The sequence below is a fragment of the Pararge aegeria genome, chromosome 8 (genome assembly GCF_905163445.1).
Source record: "Pararge aegeria chromosome 8, ilParAegt1.1, whole genome shotgun sequence".
NCBI lineage: Eukaryota > Metazoa > Arthropoda > Insecta > Lepidoptera > Nymphalidae > Pararge > Pararge aegeria.
Window position 1 is genome coordinate 396,459 of NC_053187.1, and position 13,559 is coordinate 410,017.

Sequence of the window (13,559 nt, forward strand, 5' to 3'; positions counted from 1 at the left end):
TTTAAAAAGAGATCTCTAAATGTTCATAGGTTTCCTTAAAACCCTTATAATTGTATACATAACAAAATAAGTCCTCTGTAAACATCCCCTCGGAAAGGGTCAGTTTCGCTTACACGCTCCACCGCCTCCATATCTGCGTCAGATTTAATCAGAGTTTCTTCTCATATCCATTCCCTTTACTTGCTACGTCCTACTAAGTTACCTTACTGAATTCCATTTCTGTTATCTGATGGTGACCGAAAGCGCTCTGTCTGACGCCAGAGTTGGTTTTAATTCTTAGCTGGAACTGAAGAGATCTTCGGAGTCGAAATCGAGCTATACCTTGCTTACGAAGCATCGTTAAAATCAACATGGAGCGGCGCAAAATGCTTTGTTAGAAGTTGAAAGTGACTGACATTCGATATAAATGATTAACATACATGTACTCAAATTTTACCACGAGCTCTCAACATCTTGAACTTAACATTATGAATAATGACAAAAATAATTGATCGACTAAAAACCGATGAATAAAACAAACCCCCAAAAAGCGTAATAAGGCAATGACAAAGACACACTGCGCGCGGCTAAGTAATATAAAATAACTCGCTGACACTTCAATTTGCATGCGAATGCATTTGTCGCGCACTACGTCACGTAAATAGCCTTGTGACGTGTGGTTTAACGACGCGATTAACTTAACTTAGGTGCCAGTTTCTTTGAGTATTATCATAATAACTATCGACATATAATCGTTCCATATAAGGCAAGGGTCGGAGCTCAGAACGTGAAGTGTTTAGGCTGTAGTCCACCACGTGCTGCACGCTAGCTAAGTGCGGATTGGTAGAGACTACACACGCCGTTGCAAACATTGTGGGGAAATCTCAGGCCTGCAAGCGATGTTTTCCTTTACTGTTAAAGCAACGATGAAATTTACGCAAATGGCTATCTGTTAAGATCGACTGACACTATACAACTTTTCTTATGGTTTATTTGTGCTAGCAGACTGTATTGTTTGAGAAGATAATTTTATAAACATGATATTAATTGTTATCAAGTTGAAAATGTACGGTATTTATCACAAGTTATTGGTTTTGATGCTCTTGACATAATTTGATTTCAATAAATAGTTTAGGAGATATCATATACATAAGTTTAAAATTACTTCAAAATACCTGTGCAAGATGATCATCAAAAAATAATGTAGCGAAGATCAAGAGCAATATTTCTCCATTGGATCCTCAAAAGCGTTTAAACGGATAAACGCCTGAGTGCATCCCGAGCCGAGGATATTCAATAAGGGTCCTCGAGAGTAAACAAGAACTGATCGCGTCATTTATAACACGCGATTTAGATAGCCGCCGACGCGCCTCCATTACTCACCGGCCCGAGTCAAATGCCGTGTGGCTGCCTCACACAAGCGGCGGGTTATACACGTTTTCATTTCAAATAGAAATGTCATAGTCTTTTAATTCAAAGAGGCTATATCGCGCGGGCGTATCTTGCACAAAAATAAACCGTCGGGTTGCAAATTATTTACTATGGAAAAATCAAGATTCATTCATTTCAAGTAGGCCTGCTTAATAAGAACTTTTGACACTTCAAGTATATATTATGTTTGTAGTGTCTTTACCACCAGCTTGTTGTTTTTTTCCATCTTGAAGGAGATGGGAGCGGAGCAGTAATAATTCCAAGCTACCTTGTCATTAAGAAGTTCATAAATTGTATAGTGACCTCGCTGTAATAAATGGGTTTAAAGACATTGTTTCAACCTATGCATTGTTAGGTCCAGAATTAGCTAGTAAATATTTCATACAGCAGGAATAACACGGAGCAGGAATAATTATGCACATAAGTAGTACAAAGTATGGTTTATCGTCAATTCAGAAAAGCAAACCAATAGCTAAGTCATCTAATAGACGTAGATTCGAATGAATGGCAATGTCAAAAAAAAAAATTGTCATCATTTAGTATTTATTCGGCAAATAATAATAGTATTTAAATGGTCAATGCCAATCGTGTTTTATTTAGTGAAATTTAATGTATAATATTAAGTACATTGAAACGAACTAAAACGCTTGCAGTGTTAGAAGGCCCTAAATAGCCCTTCCGTACCCCGAGCATCTTCCCTTTACTGTTTTTTACTCTCCATCGGAATCATTCTGGCGCGGTGGAGCACGCTCGCCGGTATTGAGTATTCTGATCTGCTTTCTGTGTTGGATTCTGCAAAGGAGTAATTGTTATATTTTTATTTTTGAGCGAGCATTAAAGTTTGAATCAATTTAAAATATAAGTTACAATTACCGAAAAACGGCACTAAATTATCGGTAAATTCTAAAAAAATTGTATATTGTTTGACAACTCTGTACAAAATTTGAAGTTGAAGTTGTGGAAACTTTATTAGTTTTTTGTGTTACCCTTATATGTAAAAGTACTCTTTGTTTCCCTGGAAAAGCTAAAACTTAAATTAATATTACAGTATTTCAAATAGGATAACTCCCAGGTTAACTCCATAAGCCCTTCTAAAACGTCTGTCTTTTAACCCTCGACGCAAAAACGAAAGGGTGCTATAAGTTTGCCGTGCCCGTGTGCGGGGGTGTGTGAGCTATGTTATATGCTAGGTTAGATGAAAATCGGTCCATGGGTCCCCCCACAAAAATATTTTTTACAACTCCTTCAATGTGGTAACTCTAAACTGAACGCCGTGGGGTTTTTTGTAATAAAAAAATGTTGTTGTGAATTTTCACATCGATTGAATGTGTTACTATAACAACTTTATCACCAGTTTGGAAGGCGGACTCTACGAAGAAGAAACCGGCAAGAATCTCAGCAGTTGCTGTTATCCATTATCAACAATTAACTATTTTAAAGTAATTATCTAGTGTTCAGCAATCTGCACTTGAGCAGCTATGGATTACGGCCTTAGCCCTACTATTTAAACCCAAGGTGGTGGGCTGGTAATGGGTTGACATTGATGATGTTCTTATGAGAGATGAAAGTGGACCTGACTGCTTTTAAACAACCTTATCAACTACGTAGTAACCTCGCTGTGAAGAAAGTATTTGAAATACATTCTTTAAATTTATATACATATATCCTTTTGATACATACTACTACCATAGGAATAATTTTATTTTAAAAGCATAATATACTCAATCCTACAAATTTTAATTGATTGCAGAGTAATTAGAAAAAGCATGGTTGGTCTTGCAAATATAGAATTAGATTATAAATACCTGTGATAAATAATTTCGCAGACTAGAATTAGTAGTGAGAATAGCGCGACTTGAGCAAGTATGGCAAAAGCCGGTGCCGCTTGCCCCAGCGCCAGAGCACGCGGCGTCTGTCCGGAGCAAGTTGGCGTAAATCCGCTCGCCCGCGCACGTGCCACAGATAAGTGGCCGCGCTCGTTAAGACGCATGAGACTGGAATTGCAAACTTAATATAAAATCATTTCATAGTCACATTGGCCCCAGAAGATTCAATCATCCTTCAATATGGCTAGCACAGGACAACAATTTTATCCCCCGATTACATCCAATAAGGAATAAAATTGGTTTATCCACATGTCAAACCATAACGGAAGGGGACTGGAAAAGTTTACAACCGTTTTGATATTATTTCCATCTGTGCGTCCATGCTCGGAGAGTGGATAAAATTATGTGTGGTTATATACATTTTGTTTTTTTCCGGTGGATAAAATGTCTGCTATGTGTGGTAGCAGACATTTTATCCACCTTACCTGGGTATGAAGTGAAGTGATACTAACCTCCAAACAAAGAACTGTTTGTATGGGCTTCGCTTCTGGGCCATGATATACACATATGCTGGAGCCATCATCTGCAGCGATCCCAATTCACATAGCTCTTTGTCTTCGAAGGTTTTGGATATAACTTGATATGCCGTATACGGTTCAGTGTGGTAGGCGTATTCTGAAAAGAATTTTCTTCCAATTTATCTATAATTAGGATTTTGTTAGGCTTGCGCTTGACTACAATCAGCTTTGGAGTTTGGAATCAAATAACAACATGACAGTAAATCGAAAATAACCTTAACAATTGCGATTGCGAAAACTTCGCTGCCGATAACAGATCTTCAATTTATAATACCTTACTGAGTACAATGATCAAAATTCCAAAATGAGCTTCAAACTTAAATCCCTGAATCGGCGCAAAAAATATATGTTATTAGTTTCATATTTCTTATTAAATGGTTATACGTTGTACATGATTTAGGTATATTATTTCGCCAGAAAAAAAGCAATTTGGCAGTTAGGTTTTTTTAAAAAAGGTTTTTTATTAAAGGTAGGTATTAAAAAAACGGTGTATACAGGTATTCATCATCGTCATCGTATCAACCATTGGACGTCCACTGCTAGGTATAGGTAATTTGTAGGAGTTCCAAATACTTATGCCGCTTGGGTCCAGCGGATCCCTTATAGACGTCTTTGATCACCGTCCTCCTCGTTGGTGGTCTACCAACGCTGCGCCTGGTGTGATGTCGCCTTCCCGGTATCCTGGGACTCCAACGTTCTCGGATCTATATGCCCCGCCACTTTAGCTTTGCGACTCGTTATCGGTATATATATATCGGTTACTCTGGTTCCATCTCCTGAATTCTGAATTGGTCACGTAGAGAGACACTCCGAGCATTGCTTTCATATGGTGATTGCTGAAAATGTTTTATTTATTCATTTTAGGAAACTAAAAATTTCAAGAAATTCTTACGGCCCGATCTAATAAGATTGACTCCAGTAGCCACGGGCTGCAGTAACGGTGTTGTGCGTTTTGCATTCGTCACCTTCTTGGTCCTTAAAATATCTTCTTTCGGGTTTTTGTAGCCGCTGTAGTAAAAGAAACCTGGATTCTGCAAGAAAATATACTAGGCTAAAAGTAGCCTATGTTTCTTCCCAATCCACAACCAATATATGTTATAATACATGTTAGAATTTCATTAAAAGCTTGCACACTTTCGTAAGGAGTCTATGTTTATGCAAAAAAAAATTAAATTGTCCGTTTGCTATATTTTTTTTTTAAAAGAAACAGCTGCTCTACCTATTGTTTATAATACTTTTGCACCACCAGTAGTCCTAACCCTAAAGTAGCCTGACAGAGATCATTGCTAAGCGTTAAGGCTGCCTTTTGTATTTCACTCCACTCTTTACGTTCTCAATTCTTCCTTTATTTTCCTTACGGGGTGTTGGTGTACAAATTAAGAGACGAAATAAATCAAAGCAATTTTTTTTTTATTTTTGTCTGTCTGATTGTTCCAGCTAATCTTCGAAACGACTAAATAGCGTAGTTTGTATAGGAAAATTATACGTATTACAAGTTGTATGCGGACAAATTCGACCATACCTGCTAGGGTCCTTTTATTAAAGATATGATAAAGGTTTTGTTTACATTAAAAGTTGTTTCGTTTAATAATAATTATTGTTTCAAAAACTTATTACTTTGTATGTATGAATATTCGCAGTAGTAGAAAAACTCTGTGGTAAAACATTTTAGAACATATAACCGCACTTTGTTGCAGTCGTTCTCACCATTTTAAGCATTTGCCAACAAAGTTGGAAAACAGTTTGTAAGTACATTCACATACAGCATTACAAATTAGCATACTATCTTTTACTGTTTTTTATCCGCCGACGCAAAAATGGGGTGTTTTAAATTTCATCATCTGTCTGTCTGTCTGTCCAGGTATCAAGGTCAGACATAGGTTAGATGAACTTGGTTTCCACGTGACTTATTCATATATTTTTTAATTCGTTTAGTCAAAATTAAATTGAAAGATTTTTTTTATTCAAATATGCACATAGATGGCACTTTTAATGCGTTCGTCTCACAAGAAATTTCATGGTAGTGAGATAATGGCGATAACTACATTCGTAAACATAAAACTAAAGCTTAAACTAAAGGATTTTAAACGCGCCCCGGTTTTAGAAAAAGTCTGCAACATAGCCGGGTGCTATTTGGTTATCACCATCTCACATTGTCATTTTAAATTCAATCTGGTTCGTTCTTAATCTTTTTTATCATTTATCCTTAATAACATTACGCTTAAACTCATTAGATGACTTACGTCTAACCAGCCCCTAGTATATCCTATGTCCTCAAACACAAGTTCAAGGTCCGTGTTGATAAGAGCGTCCATGTCAGCAAGTGTGGGGGCCGCTGCATTGAGAAGCCAAGAGACTACGCTGCTCGTGTAGTAGTTGTACAGCAGCATGCTCATCAGACCCACTACTAGAAGGATCATACGTCGACCTGAAAGAAATGCTGGTATTGATGCAGTTTGGGCATAGAAGAAACCTGCTGCAGAAGGTACGTGTGGTACAAGTGCAGCTGATTCTCGATAAGCAAAAGTACAGGAATACCTGTTTTAGCTCCTATGTACTCAAACTTCCGGCCTGATGCAAGGGCGTGTTTATTTGTGCAGAGTTTTTGCGTGATGGCATAGTCTTCCATCGCTTTAGGAAAGCGAGACCGAAAATCCCTTCTTAGGTCTACTTATTTTTATATTTATATATAGTACCTCAAGATTCCTATTTATATAGTGTATATGAATAGGAATCTAGTGATTCAATAGTGTATTAGGAATAAGAACATAGTGTATTCAATTATAGTTGTTGTTATATTTTAAATTTATAAATGAAATAAATAACGGCTGCACTTTACTGGTGCAGGTTAGCGCAAGACAGAACTCAATGGAAAATCTCGGAGAAGGCCTTTGCGATATGGCACTCTGATTTTCAACAAATTCTTTAAAAACTTATACGTGTATATTTGAATTTTGAAGCTTTATATACTACCAGCTGAGCCCTTCCAAGACATAAAATACTTGTAAAGTCTTATTGGTCAGGTTAGTTTGATCATTAAAACACTGAAGATTAAAAACACAATACCTTGACTAGAAGAAACCTCATCGAACAAATTAATTCCATCTTCGTAGGCTGAAACAGAAAGCAAATCTTATATTTCCTGCCCTTACGAAAATGATTTTCAGTATATGTATATTTTTCATAAAACAAGCTACGCTTACTTTACAATGTATGCTAACAAGCCCCAGTCTTAATAAAGATTCTTATTAAAGACAATATTTTTAGTTTTTTAAACATGCAGGTATTCTTCCTGTGCTTACCTTGTTGACAAATGATAGCGAAAACGCTAAACGAAGCATACAACCCCGGCTCCTGTCTATCTTCTAGAACGGCGGTGAAAGCTAATATAACTGTGAACGCGATACACGAAGCTATAGTCCACCACCAGACACCAGGAGATAGTGGAGTTAGGAAGCGGTTTTCATAATCTCCTACTCCTGTGTCCAAAATAAGGTAGTAGAATTTCGTTCTGCAGAAATAAAAATGTAATTTAAGTGGAATAATTATTATAATTCCTTAAAGGATCGAAAATATGACAAGCTGGAATTCACCGGTTTATGTAACTCATACATCTAATGATTTCATGCGACATCATCATCATCAACACTGGCCCACAACACAGCATGGGTCTCCTTCCACAATTAGAAGGGGTTAAGGCCGTAGTCCAACAAGCTGGCCCAGGGTGGATTGGTGGACTCCACACACCATTGAGAACATTATGTAGAGATCTCTGGCGTGCAGGTTTCCTCACGAAGTTTTCTTTCAACCTTCTTAGAAGCAAGTGATATTTTAATTACTTAAATCGCACATAACTTGAAAAGTTAGAGGTGCGCGCTGGGATTCGAACTCGGCCCCCCGAATGTGAAGTCGAGCTCCTACCCAATGCGCTATCACCGCTTTATGAGACATCATACTGGTTAAATTAAAACCTGCCTCGAGACTAGACTTTCTTTCTTTTAACCGACTTTTTAAATTAACAAGCGTGTAAAATGAATATTGTTAACTGTAGTGTGGTTGCCGGTGGAAAAAATACATCGACCCAGTCCAGCCACTGAGTGAAAATCCTGGCACACGTGCATGAGATGTCTTGCTGACCCCAGAAAAGGGCATTGGTCACTGCCTGCGAACGTATAAAATTTATTACAAAGATTTTATATAGTCTAAAACTAATTCTCTTAATCTAGTGCTAAATATCATAGAGACTAGTACAGTAGTCTTAAGAAAGTTCTGCGACTGAACGATCAAAAACTCTTGAACTTATTAATTCTCTTAAAATTATTAAATACATTTTCTTATTTTGAACGAGAAAATATTTATATAATATCTGGGTCACGTGTTTAGGCATGAAAAACTCCCGCAGCTACAAAATCTTATAATGGAAAAGGTTGTTGGACAAAGAGTTCCTTTCTGAATTTACAAAACCAGGTTACTTGGCGAAATAACCCAATGGTCAGGCATTGTGATGCCGTCGCTTCACAAAGAATAGACAGGAGTACCTAAACCTTCACTATCGCAGAAACACCCGTTTCTTTAACGGGAGTTTCTCTAATTAATTATTATTGGTGACTCACCAATGTAGAATTTCTTTCTGGCGAACCAATCCATCTTCCGACAATAGTATAGTTAAACCTAGAAAAAGTTTAGATTTGGTTAAGTTGCTGGGGAATGGGAAATTAAGAATTCTTGTTTTTTCTACCTGAAATTGTGCTTGTCCTTGAGAACCCATAGCAACTGGGTTACAATTTTGGTCATCACTGAAACTCCCGGCGTATAACCGGGATCCGCTAACATTTTAGGATCAAATACTTTGGGACGGTCCAAAATCTGAAAATATAATGGTTCCTATTAATATCACTGTAAAAACAGTTTTTAGTAGGCATTTATAAATTACTATAAAAAATTTTTTTTGGCTAAAAATACTAAAAACATTTTAATGCTGTTTGGAAATAAATGTACTAAGAATTATATTTGTTAAATAATATAGGTATTATTACGAAAACAATACGCGTAGAATTGATTAAATCCTTTACTCGAAGGTTGTTCAATAAATTTATTATTTACATACCACAGTTATGGCTCGTAGCGTCAAATTGTTGAAATTCCAGCGTTCGTAATATTTGAATTCATTCGACGACCTAAGACCTCTCAGACCTAAGATTGAAAAATACTTCTTAAGATCTTAATCTCAAGGACAAATTATTTACTTGAATTAAAATCAGGTTATTTTTCGTGGACTGTTTGAGTAGTGACTGGTTTAAGCGGGTTGATTAATCACAGAGGGCGTAATGCAGATGAAGTGAAAAGTATATCTAGTTAGATTGTATCTTTGCATGTGTAGTCGGTTATTCCATTCGTGATTGTATACCTCTGTCTGGAATCCATTGTCCGATTACTTTCTTCTCTAAATTGTTGCCTTGAATCTTTCCGAAGTTAAAAACGTCTGTTAGTTCATAGACCTCCCCTTTGAAATAAAACGAAATGCATGAATTAATATTTAGCTACAAATAAAATAGCCTAATTCTAAATTCTATCTTATCTTTCTATTGTTTTTGCATTTTTATATGTTCATGATGTGTACAAAGTTTGCGTATTCATTAAATCAAATTCTTATGTATTATGTTTTTATCATTATTATTAGTTTCTTCTGTCTTCTTCGTCCCATTTTGGGATGAATAGTTTAGATTCACATAATATTAGCATCCACTTTTACACGCGGGTCAATTAAAAAATCTAGGTAGAACTGGATTGAATTTTATTACACAAACTTTTAACAATTAATTTAACATAAAAAGGAAACATTGTATTTAGAATTAATAGAACATTATCGTTACCTTCTTTACGAGCCACAACAATATCAGCGTCAACACTCAAATTCAATCGCTGTAATATGTCATGTATGGGTAATTTTCTTGAACTGTTATATTTTTCAAAGTTTTCTAGGATGAGCCACATATGCATCGCATCGAACAGTACCTCCTTTGATGCCTACGAATTTATATTCAATGCATTTCTTGCTAATGATTATTAATTAGTTGACCAAGCAGATTGCTCACCTGATGGTAAGTAGAGAACCATCGCATATAAGCAGACCAACACTTTGCAGGGCATGCAAGAAATACATCTTGCAAAGTTTTGTCCCCGCGTCCATAACCTGAGGCGTAGATGTAAAGCCCCATGTGCCCGCAATTACAACGGCAACCACGCAACTCAGGCCGGAACACAGCATTGCGACAATGCCACTTAGCGGCAGAAATAAGCGGTATATGGCGGTATACCTACATACGCTAACACCACTATGGCACACCAGCTGTAGCACAAGAATAATACCGAATAAATGTGAGATCGATTGTCGCGTAGTACGGAACCCGCACCCGTTCGAAATCTGTACCACAGTGCAATTTAAAAACTGCAAGAGCATGCTTTCAGTCCATGGCCGTGGGTTAGATTCCCACCACTGCTGGGCTAGCACGGGCATAAGAAAAATATTATATCCCCAGCTAAAGTAAGGGAACATAGAATAGGAGAAGTTTACCCCCGTTTATTATAACACATATATGATTTGGATATTATATCCACTTGTTCGGTAGAGCTCTGAGAGTTGATAAAGCTATGGGAGAAGGTAAATTTTTATGTCTCTCTCTCTTAATCAACCGATTGAAGTCCACTACTTCAATCGGTTGATTAAGATCGAACGAAATGTTAAAAAACAAGTTTTTGTATGGAGACTTCCTGTAATTTATAACTTAACTTTATTTTTATTATTTGTTATAAACACACCGTCACACACATTAATAGGATCTCGTTAGCACCCTTCTACGACACCCTCTAAAGGAATACAAAGATATGTTAAACTAGCCTCAGTCACACTTACTTTTTCCAGAGCATTTTCCGCCCCCTCACAACTTCCGTCCAGCAGGACTCCTACTGGAACAGTCCATTGACGCAAGCCTACTTCCAAGTTTTGATTGCTGTCCTTATCAAGTAAGATCATTGAAAGTCTGATACCCTTTCGAACAAAATGTAGTGCAAGCTCTTTGTTTTCTAAAAACAAATCTATGGTTAGTGGATGATATACCATTAAATTTGCTATACTGCATGATGAACGATTGCTAAGTTTATTTTAAAGGCAACACTCGAGGATGCTCCGTTGTCGGTTGAAACGTGCGTAGATAGTTAATTGCGGAAGATGGGTCTGCTTTTCGCGGAATAAAGCAAATTTAGCGTGAAGTAAAAGCGTAAAGACGCGAGCTGCCAAACGATTTAGCGTTCAGTTAGGACGCGATTTCACGTTTTTTTAGTTGTTAAGGGCTAACTACAAGTTAACCTTTTACTGCTAGCTCACCTGTAAGTGATGATGCAGAATAAGATGGTTGCGGGCTAACCTGTCAGGGCATAGATCGCTTTCAGCACGACATCGTACCGGAACGCTAAATCGCTTAGCGGTACGTCTTAGTCGAGAGGGTGGAAACTAGCCACGACCGTAGCTTCCAGACCAATCCAGAAAAAAATCACAAACTATAAAATTACCAAATTGCCCCCATCAGGAATTAAATCCAGGATCTCTAACTTCAACAACATCGCTGAGCCAGGGAGGTCGTAAAAACCGATTACCTTTTACCTTTTAAACCGATTACCGGTATAGATTTTACATAACTGCCATAGCCCTATCAGGTTAGCCCGCTACCACCTTAGACTGCAATTTAAAAATGCAGTCTAGGGCTAACTTGCTTAATAAAAAAAGAAATTACTTACCTTTCTCTCAAACTTATTCAAATAATAACAAATGACCTACCGTATTGTGGACTACATCCCAAGTAGCATAAAAAAGTAACATTTTTGCTTTCAAAATAATCTGTAGCAAATATGACATCAACTCTCGCAGCAGCGCACAGTTGAAAAGTGGTAAGCACTAATATCAGAGGCCACATGGTTCGATCGGATCTTGACGTAAAACACTGCTGAAAAACTTATAGCTTTTGAAAGCTAATAAATAACAGTAATAAATACTATTTGGTCTACCAGTTGATGAACACCCGTGTAAATTGCACTAAATAAGTTTTTTTTTAATGTCGAAAAGAAAAAGCTAGCATAAAACTCAGTAGTTATTATTTTATGTTTAAAATAATTAAGTCTAAGCTGCAATTCTTAATTGTTTTAGATAAAATAAATAAATAAATGTAGAAAAGCAAATACTTCAAACATGTTCGTTGGCTTATGTGACTGCAGATGCAATGAGGGTGCGGGCAATTCTAAAATTTGCAAATAATGTAGAAACCCACCTTGCGTGACTTATCGCTACGGAAATCATTTGCCCGATCAACCTTGGTAATCAACGTATTTTGCTTGTCAATCATATGATTAAAGGCTGGTTCACATACTTTTAGTAGCGGGCCAGTCCAGGTCCATTTTATATTGGTGCAGAACACTATACATAAAAAAAATTGTGATTTTGTTATTTAATTATTAAAGTTATAATTCTTTAGCGGCGTTAGAAAAATATCATGGGAGGGAAATTATACGATGTAACGAAATGCGCGTGCACTTGTTTACACGATTTTAACAGGATGAAGGTAGGCGCGAAACCGAGTGAGAATAAAATCGGGAATATATCGTCCGCCAGCTCCCTTTTTAAGACGCGTGCGCAAACCGTCACAAAAAATCTACAATCTGATCTACATTTTAGTTTTTCAAAAAATAGTTTTACAGTGTACACTTTCAATTGTCAGAGTCTGCGGGCTTATTCCATGTATTGAATACCTTTTTTGTATTGTTATATCTTGTTACGCCAAAGAAGAATAACTTCTAACGAGTGTATATAAATACACACACGTGTTTTTTTAGATTGTTTTTCTTTCTGCTGTGCAGTGCCATACGAAGCCCAAAGGTTTGCCCACAGCAAAACCCAACTTGTGCGTCGCAATAGGACAATATAAATGCTAATTTTGTGCCCAGTACGAGTCGCCTCGGAAACGAGCTTTTTCAAACAATCTTACTGTTTTTCTCTTTGATTGAGGTTTCATCAACCATTTTAATCAACCCTTTTATAACAGTTTTTTCATGTCTGTTTAACCGTCTGTCGGACATTTTATTTAAAAACTAGCTGTTGCCCGCATACTCATATTAATATTTCTAATAATAATAATCTTTATTTACAGACATTACATCCGTTTATAAAAAAAATAGTTGGAAGATCCAAAAGTGCACGCCTCATTCTCTCATTCATTACAATAAAATTGAGATTATTTGTAAATAATAATTAATCTACATCTAATTACCGCGGATAATAGGCTTCTGTTCCTCAAAATATTGAAGCCTATAAAAAAAACAACTCGATAATTAAAGTATTTCGCTCGTTATCGTGACCACAAGATACGGGATCCACACATACAGACACACGGACGTCCAAGACAGAACTTTTTTAATAAATTTTTTAATTAGTTTAAATAATAAAAAGAGATTTAAAAATATCATGAGTGTTAAAAATAGTGTTTTTTCTCAACATCTGTATATTTATATTCACTTATAAAAGCAATAAAGAATAAAAAAAGTGTCATTTTAAGTTGGAGAATCATTCGGTGTGCGTAAACTGACAGTAATACCCACCTCAACGCTTCGCTTATGAGGCGTGCCATATATGAAATTGAAATAATTTAAAATTGCATACGTTAAAAATACCTAATGTACCTAAAGTTATAGTATTTGG

At 36.6% G+C, this 13,559-nt stretch overlaps 1 protein-coding gene across 1 annotated transcript; it reads right to left on the reverse strand.

The window, feature by feature from the left end:
• Window positions 1–2,052: 2,052 nt before the first annotated feature.
• On the reverse strand, window positions 2,053–12,262 carry LOC120625955 (ionotropic receptor 75a-like). Its single transcript, XM_039893236.1, has 15 exons — window positions 12,235–12,262; window positions 10,728–10,897; window positions 9,688–9,841; window positions 9,222–9,317; window positions 8,922–9,007; window positions 8,553–8,680; window positions 8,428–8,485; window positions 7,861–7,976; window positions 7,117–7,325; window positions 6,881–6,928; window positions 6,058–6,242; window positions 4,707–4,845; window positions 3,749–3,911; window positions 3,216–3,404; window positions 2,053–2,202 (listed from the first exon to the last, which is right to left on the reverse strand). The coding sequence occupies exons 1-15, from the start codon at window positions 12,260–12,262 to the stop codon at window positions 2,121–2,123; spliced, it is 1,851 nt and encodes a 616-aa protein (XP_039749170.1). The 3' UTR covers window positions 2,053–2,120.
• Window positions 12,263–13,559: the final 1,297 nt, after the last annotated feature.